Consider the following 21,074-nt stretch of genomic DNA (forward strand, 5'->3'; position numbering starts at 1 on the left):
TGAGAAGGCGACACATATTGCATCGAAAACCAACCAACCAACATACCTTTTATATGTTGTTTCAGTTTGGCAAAAGTGTTTCTTAAATTGGAATGTTAGCAATAGCCGATGTTTCTTATCCAACGTTCAATCAAAATGTGACTTCGCGAGTTGTTCAGAGTTTTATTTTATGCTAGCACAAATAACCAGTAATGCATTCATGATTAAATTTCATAATGTGTAAATTCGCATTTTTTATGCAATTAAAATTTGTTTGTTTCAGAATTGTGATATACCTTTCTGTACATTTATGAGACGTTAAACTAATCAAAATAAAACGAAGAATCCGGTTACTGAAAGATGGTGACAAGGTTTGCAGGTCGCCGACCAAAGAAAAGAATCATACAGTTATATTTTTGGACGTTGCTATTTATTGAAGTTTGCTCTTCATCGAATGAACAGCAACCAGTTAAGCTGCTCTTGAATAACAAAAATGTAAACGAGGACTTCTCGTCCATCAATATGAACCTTATCAAAGCTGCTAGCTCAGACAAAACGTTTTCATCAAGTTCCAACCATGAAGCAAATAAAGGATTTAACTTTAAGGACTATGATGTTCAAGATAAACGTGTAACTGAAAGCGTACTTGATGAAGCTAATGACAATGGTGGTAAGCTGCATGGAAGCAGCCACAACACCGATTTGTACAGTTACGACACGAGTTTGGCTAAAAAGCGCCAAACTCGAGCCACTTCTGACGAGACAACTCTTTCGTATGTTGTCAATCACAATGGCGTCAAACTACCATATGCCGAGTTCAAAAGTTTGGTGCCAGAATTGCAACAAATGCTATTGGAAGATGGCTACTTGCAACAAAAAGCGTCAGTATCTGGGCGCAGAATACTCAGTACAAAAAGCAGCCTTTCGATAACTACTACTTCGGCTTCACTTATTTATTACGAAGATTCCGCACCTATATCTCTTCTTCCTAATAAGGGTCAAGTATGCAATTGTTTTATGGAACATAATATTTTCTGTACTGTGAATATAATTTCAATTATTTCCATTTTTGGCCAGTCATTCATTTTAATTTTGACAATTTTATTTGAAAAGACATTGTTGATTGATTGAATCTTTATCCTCGGACTGGGAAAGCTTCTTTGAGAGCTTAATCCTGGAAGTTTCGTATACTTGTAGAGGCTTTGAATCGCTGACTCAAGCCGGTCACCGAGATTAACAAAGTGAATTTTCCGATTCTTGAAGAGAGCAGTCCTTAACTTGCGTTGCTCAAGCGCACACCCCGAGAGCCGAACCAGCGCCGCTTGATCTTGAAGCTTCTTCGTTTACGAAGTCACGCGCTAACCAACTGAGCTATCGGGGCGGACTTTGTTTTTCAAACGAAACGAGAGAGAGTGAGAGGGAGAAAACTTTTATTTTGTCTGTTGCGAAAAATAGTATAGCCTACGGTATTCAACAACAGCCAGGGGGCAGCAAACTAAAATTTCCTTTCGAAAAAAATGTTTTAGGCTTGATCTCGTTTTTTTATCCGCTTTTGAGAAAATATTGTTTTATTTTTTTATATTCCCCCACTTGGTGCCGCAGCGTACACACTTCCAAAATTGACACTGCCCTCAACACCACCATGAGAATAATCACCGGTTGCCTGCTTCCAACTCCCACTGACTTTCTGCCGGTGCTATCAGGCATCGCCCCAGGTAGACTTCGTAGGGAAAACCACGTACATAGCTGGTCCTACAAGCTATGTCAAGGGATGACCACCTCCTCAACCAGATTGTCCTAAACTCGCACTCCCAAAAGCCCCAGCGCTTGAAATCTCGCCGCCCGTTCTCCCGACATGCTGCAGCTATCTGCAAATCGAACTTCCACATTTCCGAAGTTTGGAACCGTGAATGGAGAGAAGTTGCGAGACCAACCCAACTCACAGTCCTTCCCAATACCAACACCCCACCTGGAGCAGAACTACCCCGGAAGGAATGGGTGAAGCTCAATCGCCTGCGGACTGGAGTGGGCCGTTTCAGCAGCAACATGTTCCAGTGGGGCCTCGCCGATTCACCATCTTGTGCGTGTGGCTCAGATTTTCAAACTGCACACCACATTATCTATCAATGTCCTGTATACCGACCACAAGATAGACATGTGGACCTAACAATGCTCGATGAATACACAATCCATTGGCTGCTGTGCCTGGATGTAACAACGTGATCTGTGGCGGCCTCAAACGCAAGAAGAAGAAGACTATATTAAAATTTTTTCTAAACAAACTTAAACACCAGTTGTCAGAAGAGATCATTTTCTTTGAATGTAAATCTTGGTTATTTTTTCAGCTGGTTGCCGATCTCGGAATTCAATACATTCTTGTTCTTCTGATCAATGTGTTGGACGGAACAAATGAGATTTTAAGTCTTAGTACCTTCAGCATGACACATACCACCACCGTGGGAGGTCGAAATGTCACTTTCCAGTATGACGTCTCGCCAACTTACACTTATGAAAATTCTCTTCTGAATTTAACAGGTGATTCCCTTTTCGCTATTTCAACAAGTTGTATTTTATCTCTCAGACAAATAGTTATTTTTTTAACTAGGATTTTCCAGGTTTTAACATTCAGTTCATGTCCGTCTTAAGACTCCAGTTGCACCTAGATAGCGGAAAAAAATTCTTTAAAAACAAAACTTCAATAACAGACACCACACCACTCTGTCAACTTCAGGGACCGGGACTGTGTCGAAGCCTCTGTGTGCAAAATTTCCAAAATAATGCTATAATCTTATTTACTGTCGCTTTAGAACAGCTAAGGTCTTTTAGAAATAGGGCTCATTTTTAATTCTATATCAGGTTTTTACAATGTTATCACATTATTATCTGACATATTTGAAGAAAGATGCAATGGCCTACCGTTTTTAAAGTCTTCACTTTGATCCGACCTGAAATCGATCTCAGACCTTCCAGAACTAGAGCCGAAGGCGAAACCACTCGGCCACTGCGCTGGTGCAAAATTTCTAAGATTTCTGAGATTAATAGTGTATTATCAGCTGGAAGAAACCTATTCCGTCAATCAAGCAAAAAGAAAAATTGTATTAGTTTCTTCCAAAGTGATTTTTCACGCTTTACAAAAATATGAAAAGTGTTCTGCAAGCACATGGTTTTTCAGAGCATTTTCGAAATTCACCGTAATTATTTCATATGTTAAATCTTTTACTTTTGGCAACATATGTAAACCTCAAACTCACCATATAGTAGCCTAAACGTCAAACTTTGCAGCTCAAATTTTCACTACAAATCTTGATTTTGCAAATAAAAAAACATTTATATAAAAAAAAGATTAGACAACCTATTCTTTTAGTGTCTTGTGTATTATTCAAGGGCTTGCCAATGTTGCCGAATATGAAGCAGCCATTAATACACTGATGTACCAAAACTTGGCGGAAGAGGCTACTGCGACACTGAGAGGGGCAAGAATTACTGTCTACGACTCATCAACTACAACCAGCCTCAACGTTTTCTTTAGTGTGGTGTCAGTTAATGATTCGCCTTATTTTAGCTCTCAACCAAACAGCTTCACCATAACAGAAGGAGACTCGCTGTAAGTGAATATGTTGGTTGCGTTTGTGGAGTTACAGCATGCCAGAATGACAGACAAAAAAGAAATTAATTTAATTTTGGAAAGAGCTTTTTCTTTCATTTAGTTTGCCAATCAAAATGTAAATTAGATGTTGTAACAAGTTTGCGATTTGTAACTTTGTAACTTGTAAGCAATACAGCCAAGATAGGACTTCAGCATCCAACGAAAGAAAAATGAATGGAAGCCTACGCATTACCGTACATCAATGTAAGTCTCTCGTATAAGGCCTAGAACAAAGAACACTTTACATTCTTTACACGACGATTTAGTTTTCATGCGCCAAACCTTACAAACTGTTTTAGGTTTACCACCATCTCTTCTTCTTCTATACAATTGGTCGGTAACACCATCTATGACCCAGATTCTGGTTCTCAAAAGGCGCTGGCAATTTTAGGCGCCGATATTTCCCACGGGATGTGGTATTACGGCAACTCGTTTGGTCTTCCTGTTAGCATCCCTGTGAGTAAAATTCCTGTTTTGTTTTTCTCTCGTGCTTTTATACAAAGGCAGTTGTGTAGAACAGCCACAAAACTTGTTTTCTTGGTGTAAGTGGTTTTAATTTAATGCTTGTTCACAAATGCAACCGTACAAAGCAGACGGATTGCTATAACAATAAGACTACATTTAAATGTTCAATTGATGATAATGCTCCTGGTCAAATGTTTGGCATCTAACTCAAAAGTATTGAAAAAGCTCTTATACTGTACAGTGACAGTCAAATCTAAAAAATATTTGCGCCCAAGATTGACTTAAGTTATTGCGACAGAGTTCATATGTTTGCTTGTTGAAGAAATTATATTTTTTAACAGGACGGTGTTCGTGATTCCAATGGAAATATTTTGCGAGAGACCTCCATTGTCCAAACTTGTTTGGTATTGAAAGAACAATACATCACTTACGTTCCGGACACAAATTTCTACGGCACATCTTCAATCACTGTTGTAGCTTGGGATAAGACAGGTGAAATGTGACGTTTTTTTGTGACTTCATCAAACCTTTTTAAAACTTTGACAGCTAAAACATTTGAGCTATTGAGTATTAGCCTAAAACAAATAATTTTATAAAACATTAAAGAAAAAGAAGAGTAATGTCTATCAAATAGCAACTAAACCAGTGGGAAGACATCATTTGTCGAATAACTCCTGTGTGATGTTACAAACATTATAATATTAAGGATGTTGGTATTTTTCTTGACTTGATTGATCTCAACACTTGGGGTAAGAAAAAACTTGAAGAAGAATTGTATTAACTAGTTTTCATAATCGCGCAACATCTTCTTCATCAGGCACATCATCTTCATTGAGGCACGGGGATTACACCAACGTGACGTGGACCCAACAAGGAGATCCATTCGGACAAGATATGGCTACCGTGACTGTGATTGTCACCCCAATCAATGACGCACCCCGAGTTATCCTGTCTACCGTACCACCTTCGTATCAGCTGGGGTCAATACAAGAAGAGACAATTGATGACGGAGGAGTACCAGTATCAATTCTTGTTGAAGCATGTGATGATGATGATTTAGCTTTTGACGACACAAAATTGAATATTGGAGTCGCTATTACTCATGTGGATGCAGCAAACGGAGCTTGGCAGTACAGCCTTGATAGCATGACCTCATGGCAGGATCTAAACAGCTTTTCAGTCTTGCTGGGTAGCAACGGTGACCTCATGAGTAACCGGCTTCGATTCTTGCCAAACGCAAACTATTATGGTGACGTTGAGATCAAGTATCGCTGTTGGGACTTTACCATGGGAGCTACTGGTGACGTTGGGGTAAGACAACGAGATAGATTTTGCAATATAATTCAAGCTGAAAATGATAACAGAATATCAACAATGAACCATTTGGCTCTAACCATTGCGTCAGAGTGTCTGGAGAAAGTACAGTTTTACTATCTATTTTTAGCTAAAGATCTCTAATACTTTGTTCCAGGCAGATTCGTCTTATACAGACGGCTCCGGTGCATTTAGCGAATTAGAAGTCATCGGTATATTTACAGTCATCAACGTCAATGATCGTCCTTACTTTGCACAAGGAACAACCTGGATCCAATTACCAGTGTACGTTGATGCTTCCTCACAAAACAATAGAGGCACAACCATTGGAAATTTGACCATGACAGCCTTCAGGTAAGTGCGATGATGTGAGTTGGTACATTGAAGAAACAATGCCACAAGAACAGATAGAATATGAAGCTAACTTTAAACGGAAGTTAAAAACGTCTTGTGTTTGCTTTGTTGTGTCTTGCATTGAGACAGAATGCTATAGTAGGCCTACTTGAAATTGGGAATTTTTATAGGCTGCAAGTTAGTTCGAAACATGATCGTTGTAATTTTGAAACTTCAACACCATAGTTTTGTAGATCCAATACAAAACAGAAATTTGATCAATAGTAGATCAATTTCTGTTATAATAGGCAAATAAACATAACTCAAATTTTCAATTACACCATTTGTGGAAGTTGTACTGCTAGTGTAATTGTGTAAAATAGTACGTTAGCGTTTTGTCAAAGTATAGTTATTTTGGTTGGTTTGGTTAATCTTGTTTTGATTAATTCGTTTAGTTAATCTAGATTGCTTAATCTGACTTCAGCAATGGCAAATTTTCTCTTATTTTTAAATTCAGAGACATTGATCCAACCGACCAACCTGGTTTAGCTATTGTCGGGCTCGAGGAAAACAATTTTGGCCAGTTCCAGTACACATGTGACGTTATTGATGACATCACTTTTACGTCAGAATCGGCTCGTTGGTATTCGTTGTACAGCGCTCAAGGACCGGGCTACGCGCAATACATGAAACCAACGTTGGAGCGCGCTACTGTCTTATCGTCCGATTGCTCTGTGAGGTTTGTCAAGGCACTGCGTATTGCTTTGTTCATAAATAAATTAATTGTTTAATTAATGCCTAAACAATGTTTGAAAATTTAACCACGATCATAAATATATTGAATTTGTACCTTCGCCTCGCTCATCTAGATTCGTACAAAGCAGCTCGACCACAACTGTTTCTGCTCATTTTGACGTCATAGCCTGGGATGGCAGTGATGGGGCCACCAGCGGAAGTTATGAAGTCAACGTCACAAGTAGATCGGGAAACGCCTACGGAAACGAAACAATCGTTGTGCAGGCGACAATAAAAGACGTTCCCGTGCGTCCAGTTGTGAGCGGCACACAAGGTGAGAAGACTTCACAAACTAGTAAATCTGTAGTTTTGTATTGATAATTATGTTAATGGTCGGAAATAAAACATGAAACTGTACTGTTGCATTTGTCTTCATAATTATGTAGAATCAATGTAAAAAAAGCACATGTTTGTCGGCTGCATAATAAACTTTTGAAGCCAATATCCTTTACTTAAAATAAGCACCCACTATACGAGCTTATACTTATTCAGTGTTTGAATGGTCTTTTTATGGAAGATAGCATGTCGCGAACCAGTCTACAAGTTAATCCAAAGTTTGACGTTTAGTCAGGTCACATACCAACAGAATAACAAATGTTTTGGTACACATACAAATCCAATCTTTTATTTGTATTTGTCGTGAAAGGTATCTCACTTTTTTTCAATTGTTTCTAGATTTGCTGCAATTTACTGAAGGTAACGGGTTCATTGTCTTGTTCGGTGACGTCACTCTCGACCATTCGACCTTATCGCTGGGGCAGTCAGCCACTGTTTCATTAACAAACGCCCAGGATATGGGCGAACAGTTGTCCATTGGTTCAGCTCAAGGATTTGCAAACGAACAGGATCTATCAAGCTCCACTGGACTTGCAATAACGTGGAACGTAGAACGTACGTCAGTAACTTTCTCTGGTGAAGTGCAAGAGACGTCTTACGTAACATCATTACGCAGCGTTACATACACACACACGTCAGACAATCCAACTACGTCAGTTATACGTCAGTTTCAAATCGAAACAATTGATTCTGCGGGCGTAAAGTCAGAAAGTTTCAGAAGAAACTTGTCACTAATTGCAGTAAATGACCCTCCCCACGTACTCGCTTCCGCACCTGTCAGTTCATCCTGGGAAATCGTGGATTTCAAACGAGGTATGTAAGACTTTTTTAACGGGTTGCTTTGTTTGATGTTTCAACTTTTTATGACGTTTTTAACGGCAAATTGACATTGATTCGCTTTCACCTGTAACATAGCCTCGAGGTTGGTGGTGATCTTCATAACATTGATTTCTTGCAGGAGATTCTTCTGTCTCACTGTTTGGAAGTGACGTCACCATCACGTTCACAGACCCTGACCAAGCAGCCCCTTCATCTGTTGTGGTTTCTATGGATATCGCTTACGACGGATCATATGAAAAGTTAGAAATATCAAGCACTCTGGAACGTAGAACCAACGTCACTTCTACCCAATACATTGTTGAGGTAAATGAAAATAAAAGCGATCGACATAGTTTTATTCCAAAGTTTGTTTTAACTTAATGCCATAAACCAGGCTATCACTTCTGTTTTTTGTTTAGGTCCTTCAAATTTCATCTTCATATGACGTCAGCACCAATACGCTCACCTTTTCTTTGACCGGCTCATCAGTGACGTCATCGGACTATACAAACGCACTGCGTCAAACGACGTACTACAATCTTGCCGATCCGCCGGACTTTCGTCATCGAATGGTACGTCTTCACGCCATAGACGCAATGGGAGCAAGCACTGAAATGATCAACATAACACTCAATATATTGGAAGCCGACGGTAGCACTGTGGTTGATCTACCTGCTGGTAACTTGCCTGGAACTCCTACCATTTCCCAAGTCGTTGCCTTACCACTGACGACGCAAACTCTGCTGAGAACTACTGGTGAGGCAAGATTGCAACATTTAATTTTTTGTTCTTGTTTGCAACTCATAATTCATTATATTTCCTTACATTGTCACCTAACAACTTTGAAAACAAAACTCTTCGTTTCAGGCTATGTGCATGCTAAGCTCATAGACGTTATCAATCAAGGTTAGGTTGTTTTTGTACACTTGTGTTTGGTGGTAAACCAGCTATGGGTCAACGACTGAACGTGGTAAGATGTTCTAACCAGAACCCTCCTAGGAGTTATAAATCCCTCCCCGTCGGCTACAATGTTTACTTAAAACGCTGTTCTCATGAGCAGGATATCCTTCCTGATTCCCATCTAAACTGCTGGATTGTGATGATCGTTTAAATGAGATGATTTGTGACTGTCATCTCTGCTTGTGGATTTTTGACCAGCAGCAAATAACAAAAACGTAGCAAAAAACTCAATCGAAGTGTCATAAATATCATCTCTTTTTAAGCGAGTCTAGATTTATCCTGTGTGGACTAATATAGCACCAAGGTCGTTTCCTTGTGACAGAAAGTGCTAGAACGGCACTCGAAAAGGCGCCGGTCGCCGCCGCTCAAGAGCATGCGGCTATGTTTTTGGCAGGACGCAGGCATGCCTGAAGGTGGACACGAAGACTGACTTCCTAACCTTCCCGTCCACTTAATGTAAATTCTAAATCTTTAACCACCAGGCGTAAAGCCTGGATACGACAAAAAATCAGCATGGTTGGCAATTCAAGAACAAACTCACTGAATATCCCTTAGCTACAGTTCATTATTTGAAAACACTGTTTTTCATCAAAAACATTAAAACAATTCTTGAAAAGATAGTCATAATGGTTCAAAACAATTGTCATTTCCAATTTTTATGCACCGCACCACTCATTGAGTGAGTTGCACTTCTTCCTTTTCAGGGCAATATTTTTGCTGTGAGTTTGTTGTTGAGTTAAACTTGGCAAGACATACGGATCTTTATGTTTTTGCTAAATAAACGCGACAATACCAAACAGAATTAGATTATAGCACAAAAAAACTGCACCAAGAAGATTAACCATTTACTCGTATCGATTCAGTTGCTGACCACACCGATGCAAAGTTTTCCAGTGGTGACGTCGTTCGTGTGGTGTTTGATCGAGATACGAATATGCCACCGTTTGGATATTATGACGTCACAGATCCTATTGCATCAAGCGGAAAGTTGTTGACGAAATCAGTCATTGACGAACTGTTTACGTTCGAAAACGCTCTGGCTTTAGACAGTTCAATTATCAACAGCTACTCTGGTCAATGGGTGTCTGCCAGTGTGTTTGAAATCACTGTCATGAGGGAGGGATATCCCCAACCTTCTATTAAAGTAGGTAACTATTTAGTTTACAAATTTGTTGCATTTTAACCAGAATTCAATCACCTAGTGAGTGCGGTCATTTTAAAAGCTCTAAACAAGGGAATATTTAAAGCGGAGGTTATAAGGTAGACTACAATCCTTTCTCTTCATACTCAAACAGTTATTTGCATTTATGTAAGCTGACTGACTTAAGGTTGTCCCTCTGACAGAAAGAATATCATGCACTTTTCCGAAATAACATTTGTATTCAAAGTAAAGAAATAGAAAACCAAAGCTTTAGCTTTTAAAGTAGATTGGCAAAACGTTGGTTTTTACAAAATAGCCACTCACAAGAACTTAATAAAGTCTTCTCAATATGGCATGAAATCCTAATGGAGAGTTTCGTTGATCAAATTAGCCTACCACCAAGTTGGTGTTTTAAGTGGAAAGTGAAGAGCAAGGTTATGTTTTTTTTTTAATTCGCTGGCGCCATGTATGAGTCGTTCAGTCGACGCATCGCTGTCTCGTAGGCATATTGAGGTCAACTGAGACAAAAAAATGAAATTGTAAAACTTTTTCACGTTTAATCAAATAAGTGAGCACCATGAATTCAAATAAAGCATTTCACAAAATGAGTTTTTTATTCGTTGTTAGATTTGACAAATAACCACAAGACAATTGCAAACAAGCGTCAGTTCATTGAGGATTTTTTTTTTGATCGAGCAGCAGCCTAACTAGATAGAAGGGTTTATAAAAGCTCAACATTTGCCTATAATTCCAGTTCAACATGCCCCTTCTCGAAAAGCGGCGCCGACAACACGCTGAGCAAAACAACCACTTTTCAAGTTGATTTGATTTTTAGGTTTGAAAATTTTAAATGCACTGTATATATTTTTTGTTTCGCACAGGTTGGGCAGTGGAAGGTGTCTGCTAAGTACAGGCCAAGTTGCTACGACCCTCCTGTTCCATCCAATGCGGGACAGCTCTACTGCATCCGGGATTCCAGCAGCCGATCCAACGTCAGCCTTGCATTGTCACCGCCTTTAGAAGGCAGCTGGGGACTAAACGTGAGTGGAGGCCACTTCAATGTGATGATTTTTCTTTCCACAATCATGTTGAAAAAAGTTTCATTTAATTTAATAATTAATTAAACTACCATTCAACGTTTTATAAGCAGAGAAAACTTTTTCTCGAACCGTAGAATACTTCATTATCAGATCACCGCTTCAATGCGTGATTGAAATCTACAGATAAATCTGCATCAGGCATTGCAGAGTGCAAAAAACAGTGTTGCAGAACGCGTTTTCGAATATTAAATTCTCATCAGTGCAACTACGTTTATAAACGCAATAACAACGGTTAAATTTAAACTCAATACAATACATTACAAACATTATAAGATTTATTAATATTCAATTGAACACTGAGAATATGTCCTTATAATGTTTGTAATGTATTGTATTGAGTTTAAATTTAACCGTTGTTATTGCGTTCATAAACGTAGTTGCACTGATGAGAATTTGATATTCGAAAACGCGTTCTGCAACACTGTTTTTTGCACTCTGCAATGCCTGATGCAGATTTATCTGTAGATTTCCATCACGCATTGAAGCGGTGATCTGATAATGAAATTTTCTACGGTTCGAGAAAAAGTTTTCTCTGCTTATAAAACGTTGAATGGTAGTGTAATTAATTATTTCTGAAAGTTCCTTGATTTCATATTATTTAATTTAATACCTTGCGAAGCTAAGAAGTCATTTTAAAGGTGATTGCACAACTAGTGATAGACGACTTTGAAATTTGAACAAAAGCTACCTGTAGCCTATAGGCTGTTTTCAAAAGATTCTTTTGCGGTCTGTTACTAAATGCTCATGGTTAATTGCATTCAAATAACCCAAATCAAGTCAAAAAAATGCTAAAAATAGAAAAACCAAGAAGGCTCCGCTTTTTACAAAGTTCTTTCCATGTACCATTTCAAAGTTGCAATGTAGTCTAGCGTATGACGAACGCTTTATCCCTTTACAAAAAAGGTGAAGTTATTGGTAACTTTCACTTTCAACATCTTTATTACAGCCATGCAACAACTAAAACATAATAGCCTGTAAACTGGTTTTGTAGATTATATAGATATCTGGTAAGCATATTTGATCTTATGATCACTTTTACTAGTGTTTCTTCATTTGCAGGTGCCCGATTTATCGTCCATCGTGACACGTGACGACATAATGACGTCTGGAGTTAGCCACGTCACAAGTGGAACAATCAATGTCGTATCCCTTCGACCAGCTTTGAGTCAAAATCAACTGAATGCAATATGTGGCTTCACCTATGATGAGTTATTTGGTAAGTTTTTACAAGACTCAAATTTCAAATCAAATAAAACAAAAAGTATGCTCTTCTTATCCATGTGAGCACATACGTTAAAAATAAGAAAAACACTAGTATGCAAATATACGCTGCAGCGTATGATTTGGATAACATTGTGCTTAAAATGGGGAAATAACTAAATATATGTGTGGAAAAAAACGTTAACAGTAAATTAATCGATGCGCTAATACTTTCTTTGGACTGTGAGATTAGAAATGATCATGACAGTGAATAGGCCTACTATCATTTGAATTTCTGTTGGTTGAATGAATGGCTTAGTTTGAGATTCTGGGGCCGAGGATCTATTTTTTACCATCACAGATTGACAATATTTCCGGACGACATTGAAAAGCTAGTAGAGAGCAGCTAGTTCTTTTTTATTTCATCTTTGAGTACACGTAGACCTTTTGCTCCGTTAGATAGTTGACAATAGCAAAATTGTTAATTGTATGGACCGTGGTCTGTTTCTCAACACCATATACGCAAGATTAAGAAAATGCCACTCCGATAGATATATGATTAAGTGAAAAAACCCAACGCCCTTCCGACGAGGGTTGATGCACACTCACGCTTGTCTCTGCAGGGGCAGGCCGATTGTACAGGTGTCGGCGTCGGGGATGAACGAACAGAGTCTGGTGGTATTTAACTTCCATTCAGATTTCCATTTACGCTGCGTCCAATTAGCCGCAGAGATGTTTTGTTTGTCACTCGTTAACGCTAAGGATGTCATGTAGGCTACTTGTTCAACAGAAAAAAAAAGCTAAAAATTAAGTATACAAAACCTTTTAAAATTGCTAGCAGTTTAGAGAAACAGTATAGCATAACCGTCATTTTCCTTATTTTTGCCAATTTATGTTAACGTCACTACTACAGTAACATATACGCTATGTTTAATTTCAAAACAGACTTAAAATATTCAAAATTTGTAACTTATTTTTGGTAATGGGAAAACATCCTCGAAATTAATTTGCTTGTAAGAAGTTTCATGCTATTTCATATTTTCTCTGCTCGCAACAGTGTGGAAAACTGAACTTGCTTTTTTCAGGATCTGATCTTTCGACCACGTTTCCTGGTCTGAGCGCTCTTCTGACGTCATGCGACAATAAATACGTCAGTGATTGGGACGTTGGCCTAGACAAGACCGACAGAATCCCAACTGTGTCCGTTCTGACCATCGTATTCCAATCCTCGGTTGCAACGTACCCATCACAAGATGTGTCTTCTTACATGGCGGATAACCTCAACAAGACAGCTCTGATTGGAGTTGTTGCTGATGACACTGGAGTTGACAAAACAGAATTGGCAGCATATGTGGCTACAAGGACATCTACGACGAACAGCATTCTGCCGGTATGTCAAGCTTGTAAAACAAATGGTACAATTTGTGAGGTAATAACACCTCATCGCTAAGGGGCACCCTGGAAATTACGCTAAAAACACCTCATGCCTAAATTTCACACAGTGCTCAAATCAGTTTCAGTAATACGAGAGTGAGAGTGAGGAGTATGCGTAAAGGGAAAATTATCACTTCTAAATTTGAACAACTAGCCGAAACCGTTTTGCTCGAGATCCGGGCTCGAAAGGGCCGGGAAATCCGGCAACCTCCAAATTTATTAAAACATATTTGCAAAGCATGAAAGTTTTCGTCATGATAGATTTTAATTATTATGGTTTTTTGCACAACAATGCTCTTTTATTGTAAACACATATTTTTACAAACATATTCTACTATTTATCGGTATTAGTTTATAAATTAAATCATAAAATTTTCCACAAGTAAAGTGCTGAATGATGTCCTTTTACATCTCATTGGTTTGATTGTTTAATTGTTGTGTAGGTCGATTTCATCATTCATCAAAAGTTAGGCTTACTCTCGTTATGTTTTCAGTGTTGAGGTAAAATCTTGTTTGTTTAATTTCAGGAGCATAACATTCAGTTGACGCCAGTGATAATCTCAGCTTCTATTTCTCGGCCAAGTACGAGTGACGTCAGCGACGACGATTTTGATGTGCGATCTGATGACGTCATCACTATTGTTTTTGACCGAGCGGTTGACAAACCGCTCGTTGCCAGTGTAGAAGATTTGCAAAAAGTTTTAACCTTTGACCCAGCTGCCGTTGTCGATTACGTGGGAGAATGGACGAATGACGTCACACTGACAATCATTCTTCAAAACGTCACGACAGGAATCACTTCCTTGTCGATTAACTTCAACAGAAACCGTTTTACAGATGGCACTTTTGTTCCTGATGACTTTATAGACAGTCCTCATTGCGTGGGAGTTGCTGTTTGCGGTGACGACGACACGTCTGTCGGTATCTGTGACGTCACAATGAGATCTTGTCGCGCGCAATCTTCTATCTCCTTGCAGCACTCTTTAACCTCAACAGTGTCTGCGGTGGACTCTTCAGATGCTGTCGTAGCGTGGTGGTGGCTACTTCTCATCTGCTTGTTCTTTTTGGCGGCGTGTGCGGTTGTATTTTGGCTGGCCTGTTTAGTGCGAAAGCATAAGAAAAAAGAAAAAGACAAGGAAAAAAATGGTAGGCTATTATCTTTTTGTGGTATCAAGCGATACTTTTCTAAATTTTTGTAAACATAAGTTCGTTTAACCTAACATGTTATGGTCGATCACGATATCCAGTCAACTCAAAAATATAAAATTGTGCCCTTTTTTCCCGCAATAACGTCACCATTTATACTTTTGACCTGTGATTTGCATAATAAAGTCGACCGTTCCCTAAACTAAATAAACGCCAGTTCAACATCGTTTACTATTTTTATCTTTTTATTACTATAAACGATTGTGTGACAAAACATTTACAACGTGGCATGTTATAATGCTTTGTATTACAAAGTATGTTAATTTTAAAAATCAATGTATTCTTTGTTTATTAGAATGTTGTTGATCCAGTATGGCAGTAAGTATTTTGCAGTTAGCACTACAGACCTATAAGTTTTACTTCACAATCTATTTTTGTTTTTATAGTCGATAGATACCAATCCATACCTCCCATCACCCCAGCTAGTTCTTCATTCCCTCTCAAATCTTCTCCTATTTCTTGGCAACCCCTTGAACGTCCAAGAACTTCCGAGGTTTCTTTTTCATTGATAAATTTAACGGCGATAAACGTAGCATTTGCAGAAACGTCAATGAGGAAATGCGATTATTAGAAAGAACAAGAATAGCTCTACAGTCTCAACCTAAACGAACAGTTTATTTCATGTCGCTTCATTAACGCTTATGGAAATATCATTTATCGGATTTAAAAACATTTTATCATTCGTAAACAGTCTAAAGTTTATAGAAGATTTTATAACTTTTCTGGCAATAAATGCAACAGGACAACAATGCAAAAAATTATAGCCAATTGTATTACTTTAAATTACCTCTCATTAACTTATTTTTAGATATCTTTATCTGGAGGAGACACCATAGGAGAAGAATTAAGTAAGTCCCAAAGGAGCACTCCTCTTTCGTCCAGGGGCAGCAGAAGAGTGGCTCCGCTTGGTCAACCTTCCGTCTTCTCAATTTCAGGAAATACGCTGGCATATAAAGAGAATATTGATTCTCCCAAGCACGATACCCTTGGTGATTTCCAGCGCAAAGTTCATTTTGCTCCATCTCCACTAGATCCATTGTATCAATCCAGGTCTTCTTCATCATCAAACTCTTCTGTAAACACAATCTCCATGCCGAAGGAAGACAGCGAAAGTAACCTTGCTCTTTCGCTTTCCGGTATAGATAGCGGCACTGGAAGTCGTGTCGGATCTCCACGAAATACGTTAAATAGCGGTAACAGTAGTGTTCTAAATTTGCGTTCCCGCATGGTTTATGACAAGCAGGTCCTGCCTATTGATCCTAATTTACCTGGTCTGGGTGATTTAAACAGCAACCCATTGATAAAGCGCTCATCATCCGCGCAGCAGAAATGGAGACAGGCAATTGCCATGGTGGCAGACAATTTGAGTTCTACCAGCAAAGAAGATGGAAGTCATTCGTTTTTAAAGTCCGGCAGACGCAGTCAGGTGTCGTTTCACAGCGAAATTAACAACGAACAGCAGGAAGCTGATTTTAAAACCACAATTTCATCACAAGAGGGCGCCAGCGAATCGGGCTACGTACCTTCCTTCTCAAGCGGCTCGCAGCCGAGTTTGCAATCATTTAGCGGGAGGTTGTCTAGCGTCTCAACTATTGCTGATATCAATCCTCCGAGCAGGATGGGTCCGCCATCCAACAATCACAGATCTTCAATATCCGGCTTGCCAATGTCCTGGTACATCGGGACAACATCCGGTAGCAATAATGACGTCAGCTCAATGGAAGACGTAAGTCCACGTCGCTCATCGACGACGTCACTTCGACGCTCGACAAGCAGTGGTCGGCGTGGCTTGAATGTAGCGGAAGAGTTGTGGGAATAATATCCTTCCATCAATTCACAGTAATACTGTATAAGTTGTCTCAAAAACAAAGTTTCGTTTTCACAATAGGCTACTCATCGGATTTTCGGAAAATAACGTCAACTTCTCGTATACAAAACCTGATCTGACAAGTGCTTGAGGTTACCAGTGAAGTACGTCATCAGACTTGTTAAGTTTTATTTATTATTTTTTTTAACAACAAAGGCATCATTTTGAATATCATAAACGTATTCACTCCGGAAATGTAAATTTTAGTTTAATGAATTTGGCTAAATACTAAATTTGTGTCTTAAACGAAAAGACAGTATACAGTATTGGGCCACAAACTTTACAAAAAAAAACTCAACAAAGTAAAAATTGTAAAAAAAAATATGGAGAAAGCCTCTTAGACCCCTCACTAGATTATTTGATTGTTTTAATTCAATCTTTACACTTCATATTTTTCTCACAATGTTTGCCTCAATACTGAAAAGTTAGGGTGTTCACCAGGACAATTATCGTTTCTAGCACTACTTGCAACGTTCACTTTCATGAGATGAACGTTGCAACTAATGCTAGAAGCGATAATGTTTGCCTCGTTGAAACTCTAGCACATCTCCAATTTTTTTTTTAGATTCGCCGTCATATTGCCTAATTTGCCATTTTGATTGCCTTATTGTTTTCGTTCTTGGTTTATATCAGCAACAAAAAAATATGTGGCCTATGTTCCGTTTCTTGACAACAGAGCTGAAAAATATTTACAAAAACATTCTTACACAACGTCTTGCCACACCTTGCTATGAAAGGAGAGCAATAAAGAGTGATGAGTTGTTATCGAATGTAGATCTTAATTAGTAGTTTTAGAAACTGTAAATCTGGTTTCTTTTTAGTTTCACCAAGGCAAAGTGGCTCTATACATTTAATCTTCTTTTCACTTATGATTGAACTCAGATTGTTTATCGCGATAAAATCCCTTATAATTGCCACTCTGAAACCTATTGTTTGTCATTGCCTTGACAAACCTTTCACTGTGGCTGCAACCAACAACACTTTTTCACACACCGGTTCCAACTATTTTGAAACATTTTGAAACTAGCGGGATTTTCCGTTTGAGTTCAAATTACAGTGTTCACAGTGAGATCAGCCATTTGTAAACATGCTGCTTTTCGTGACGCATTAGATTAGGAGGCATGGCTTGCAAGCCCAAGTAATTCTTAATTAAAACGTTATGGTTAAGACCTACAGCAGAATAGTGAATTGCTATTTTGTGCCTGAAACAATATACAATCAAACAATTATAAAAACTATTCATGGCCATTCAGGCGTTTTAAAAACAGTTTCCGCTAACAAAAACCTCATCGCAGACAAGCAATGTACTTACAAAAGTTCGTCAGTAAGAGCTTCTCAGCAACCACTTTACAAAGCCTTGAAATTTCATTGATATAGTTCGATAAACTAAGAAAAAAATTATTGACAAAAGTATCTCCTATCTACAGTACTTTAACAACAGTGTTGAATCAAGTATTCTGTCCAGAAAGCGCAAGAAGTATGGTGTATTTAATTTGCCTGGTATAACCTGAATACGACAACGTGACCAACATGTAAAAATATTAACTTTTTCTGATATGTAAACATCATAATAAAGCGTTTTTCTATGCTGTGCCAACTTCAGAAATATTATTTGTCAAGAGCCGCACATTTTAATACCGGAAAAAGGTACTTAAATCTTTCTTGGCGAAAACACGGAGTGCATCCATCAGAGGACCAAAATTTTTTAAGATAATATGACGAAACAAACTAATGCGAATGATGACTAGAAAACGCCGTCTTTGTGAGAACAACATGTTTGGCGGGATAAGAATTCTTTTTGAAACAATTGATTTGATCATATGTTGTTTTACTGTGTTTTTTTAATGCTTATTTTGACGCAATGCTTATCGCACCAAGAAACGTTCAAGACGTAATTGCAAACGAAAAAAATCTTTATACGACGTCTCTTTGAATCGAGGTTTCGTAAACTTAAATCTTATGTTGAGTCATTATTTTGCGGTATGTCCTGAAAATAGTACTTTGCAATGCTGCCATAACCCCGACAGCAAAATCCTTCGTTTTTACATTGATTCAACGTCTGCAGACGTTCAGTCAATGTAAAAATGACGGATTTTGCTGTCTGGGAAGGTACTCGTTAAAAATTACCTATTGGCTACTGTGATTGGTTTATTTATGTCACAAAAATTCAAGAATTAAATTTGTCTCGTAATCTAACCTCTTTTGAAACATTTCTATCAAGGTAAAAATATTTTTTACCATGTAGCCTAATTTTTACACATTTTTGCACTTTCCTTAAAGTTTTAGGTAAAGTGAAATGAACCTGTTTTATCAGGTATAATTTTTTATGGTGTTTTCATAAATTTTTGCATTTTATTTTGCATTACTGTCAGTTTCATGATTGATATATGCATTTTGACTTATATTCTTTGTTCTAGCTATTTGTTTGTGTTTAACGGCGTGATTTTTCACCAAACTCTTGTATTAAACCTATTCAAATCAATATCTTGTTGACGTTTTGTTGAACTTGCTGAAGCTGAAGTGTTACTTTTCAGTTTTTGACGTTTATTAGCATAACCGAACACTTTTGCAATCAATCCAGTGAAGCAGTGCTTCGGTACTTTTGTCCGTTGCAGCACACAAATCAGATCAGGATACAACCTCTGCACACCCGCTTTTCAAAGTCATTTAAAATAAATAGTTATTTGTTCAAACGCAAAAGCGCACTTTTTAAAGTTGATTCTCCGTGACTAACTTTAACATGATTATGGTCAATCTAAATTTGCGGCATTCTGCAATTTTTGAGTTGTTTAGAAGTAAGCAGACTTTTGACGATCGGAAGTTTTAGACCAATCAGACGGAAAGCAAGAAAGAGCATCTTTGTGTCCTTTGTATTTTTATTACTCTCTGACTGAGTATTGTTCCCTGCCACAGCAACGTGCTTGAGGTGAGCGTCGAACCAAAGATTCTTAATTAATTTATTAAGCAACACTGTAATCTTGATTCCACATTATTCATGGGCGCTATAAACTTGTTTGCATATCACATAACAATTCAACTTGGGTGGAAAAGTTATTTTTTTAACCATAAACAGAAATAACCGAGCAACCAACAACACAAAATTTAACTTTGTAAAACAAAATAGGAAGCGTTTTCAACTATGCATATTGCATAAATAGCCCTTCTCAAACCAACTTTTATTCTCTTTTGTGGTGTGCTATTTCTGAGTACAGAGAGTATCGATGGTGAGTTTTTCTCCCGGAAAATTTGTTGTTGATTTACCTAAGCCATAACTTTATAATTTTGTTAAGGATTTGCTTCGATTTTTCGTATTGACAAGCACAGTTGTTGTGGAAAATGGAAACTTGCTTTATTTTTCAAATGGGCTCTTTTATGAGCAAAGTTTACTTTGTGATTTTAAACTGAGTAGTTGATATAAGTAACCTGATGTACAAGTAAAGATCTCAAGCTGACAGATACTGTACGTTACATCAAGCTGTAAAGAGGATTATAATTGGTTTACCTCTTAAGCTTAAAATTTCAAGTGCTTTTTAACAAGTTTAAGCACAAAAGTGAATAAAAATATCTTTACTGGTTTAGTTTTACTTGAGTTAGTAAACAAAAGTATTAAAAATAGTTGCCTAACCATCATTAAACCTTTTTGTTTGGAAAAATTAACGCTGCAAAACATTATTTAAATCGGAGTTTAAAAACTATTAATTGTAAAACAATATTTTCACCAATTACAAACACAAATAAACCTCTCGTTGAAAAAATGACTTTTATTCGTCAATCACTTATCAGTACCATTGTAGGCTATCACGCTAAAGTAGAGGGTTTATAGCTTGACTAGTCGTCACGACTCCCGGTTTGAAAGTCATGGAGTAGATGTCCTGAGGTCGTAAAATGTGTTGCTATAACATTTACCTCCGACAAAGTGCGCCTGCAGACTCAGGTCATTTGGACACATGCCAATAGAAGCGAGCAGGTAAAAACCACAAGAAAAAAGATATCGAGCTATTTTGGGATTAGTCTCACTTTGAATTCAATGACAGATAAAAGCTGAGTTCAGTTGTTATATTTTCTGTCTGTCGCGCAAACGTGGCGAGGGCGTGCCTACAACATAATTATTTATTTTTTTAAATAAAATGCAGTTGTGTTCGGGACGCACGAGACGATTTATATGAAAACAAATAACTTTTTAAGTTTAATGTCAAAGATTATTCTGTTACAATTGTTCATATGTAGGCTATATTATAATTGGCAGGAACAGCTGTTTGAGCAGCGTTTTTCATTGTAAAAGTAATAGAGTTCTTTTAATGCTATTTAAACTGCTTTGTTATTGAATAGCAATATTAGAATGACGACTACAGAAAGCAAAGAAACAAGTTATTTTACATTGTGCATCAACTACTGTAAAACCAAGCAAAATTGTAGTCGAAGTTGAAGGCAGCTTGCCTTCAAACAAAAAGAGCTCAACTTAATTAAACGCCCAAGTCT

General features: G+C 37.9%; 1 protein-coding gene across 1 annotated transcript; it reads left to right on the plus strand.

Annotated features, from left to right (window-relative positions):
* Window positions 1–339: 339 nt before the first annotated feature.
* Window positions 340–19,283, plus strand: LOC145771021 (uncharacterized). Its single transcript, XM_082582762.1, has 19 exons — window positions 340–981; window positions 2,325–2,514; window positions 3,364–3,583; window positions 3,925–4,081; window positions 4,432–4,582; window positions 4,908–5,401; window positions 5,562–5,758; window positions 6,255–6,476; window positions 6,607–6,806; window positions 7,208–7,681; window positions 7,827–8,011; window positions 8,107–8,443; window positions 9,511–9,791; window positions 10,670–10,828; window positions 11,948–12,104; window positions 13,174–13,478; window positions 14,050–14,668; window positions 15,115–15,221; window positions 15,537–19,283. The coding sequence occupies exons 1-19, from the start codon at window positions 340–342 to the stop codon at window positions 16,545–16,547; spliced, it is 6,108 nt and encodes a 2,035-aa protein (XP_082438888.1). The 3' UTR covers window positions 16,548–19,283.
* Window positions 19,284–21,074: the final 1,791 nt, after the last annotated feature.

This window comes from Aplidium turbinatum, chromosome 5 (genome assembly GCF_918807975.1).
Source record: "Aplidium turbinatum chromosome 5, kaAplTurb1.1, whole genome shotgun sequence".
Lineage (NCBI taxonomy): Eukaryota > Metazoa > Chordata > Ascidiacea > Aplousobranchia > Polyclinidae > Aplidium > Aplidium turbinatum.

Bases quoted from the DNA above. Each gene is read 5' to 3' on its own strand.
- LOC145771021 (XM_082582762.1), top strand. From the start codon at position 340: ATGGTGACAAGGTTTGCAGGTCGCCGACCAAAGAAAAGAATCATACAG. The intron at 7,682-7,826 runs GTATGTAAGACT...GATTTCTTGCAG, and splicing joins AATCGTGGATTTCAAACGAG to GAGATTCTTCTGTCTCACTG. The intron at 12,105-13,173 runs GTAAGTTTTTAC...TGCTTTTTTCAG, and splicing joins CACCTATGATGAGTTATTTG to GATCTGATCTTTCGACCACG.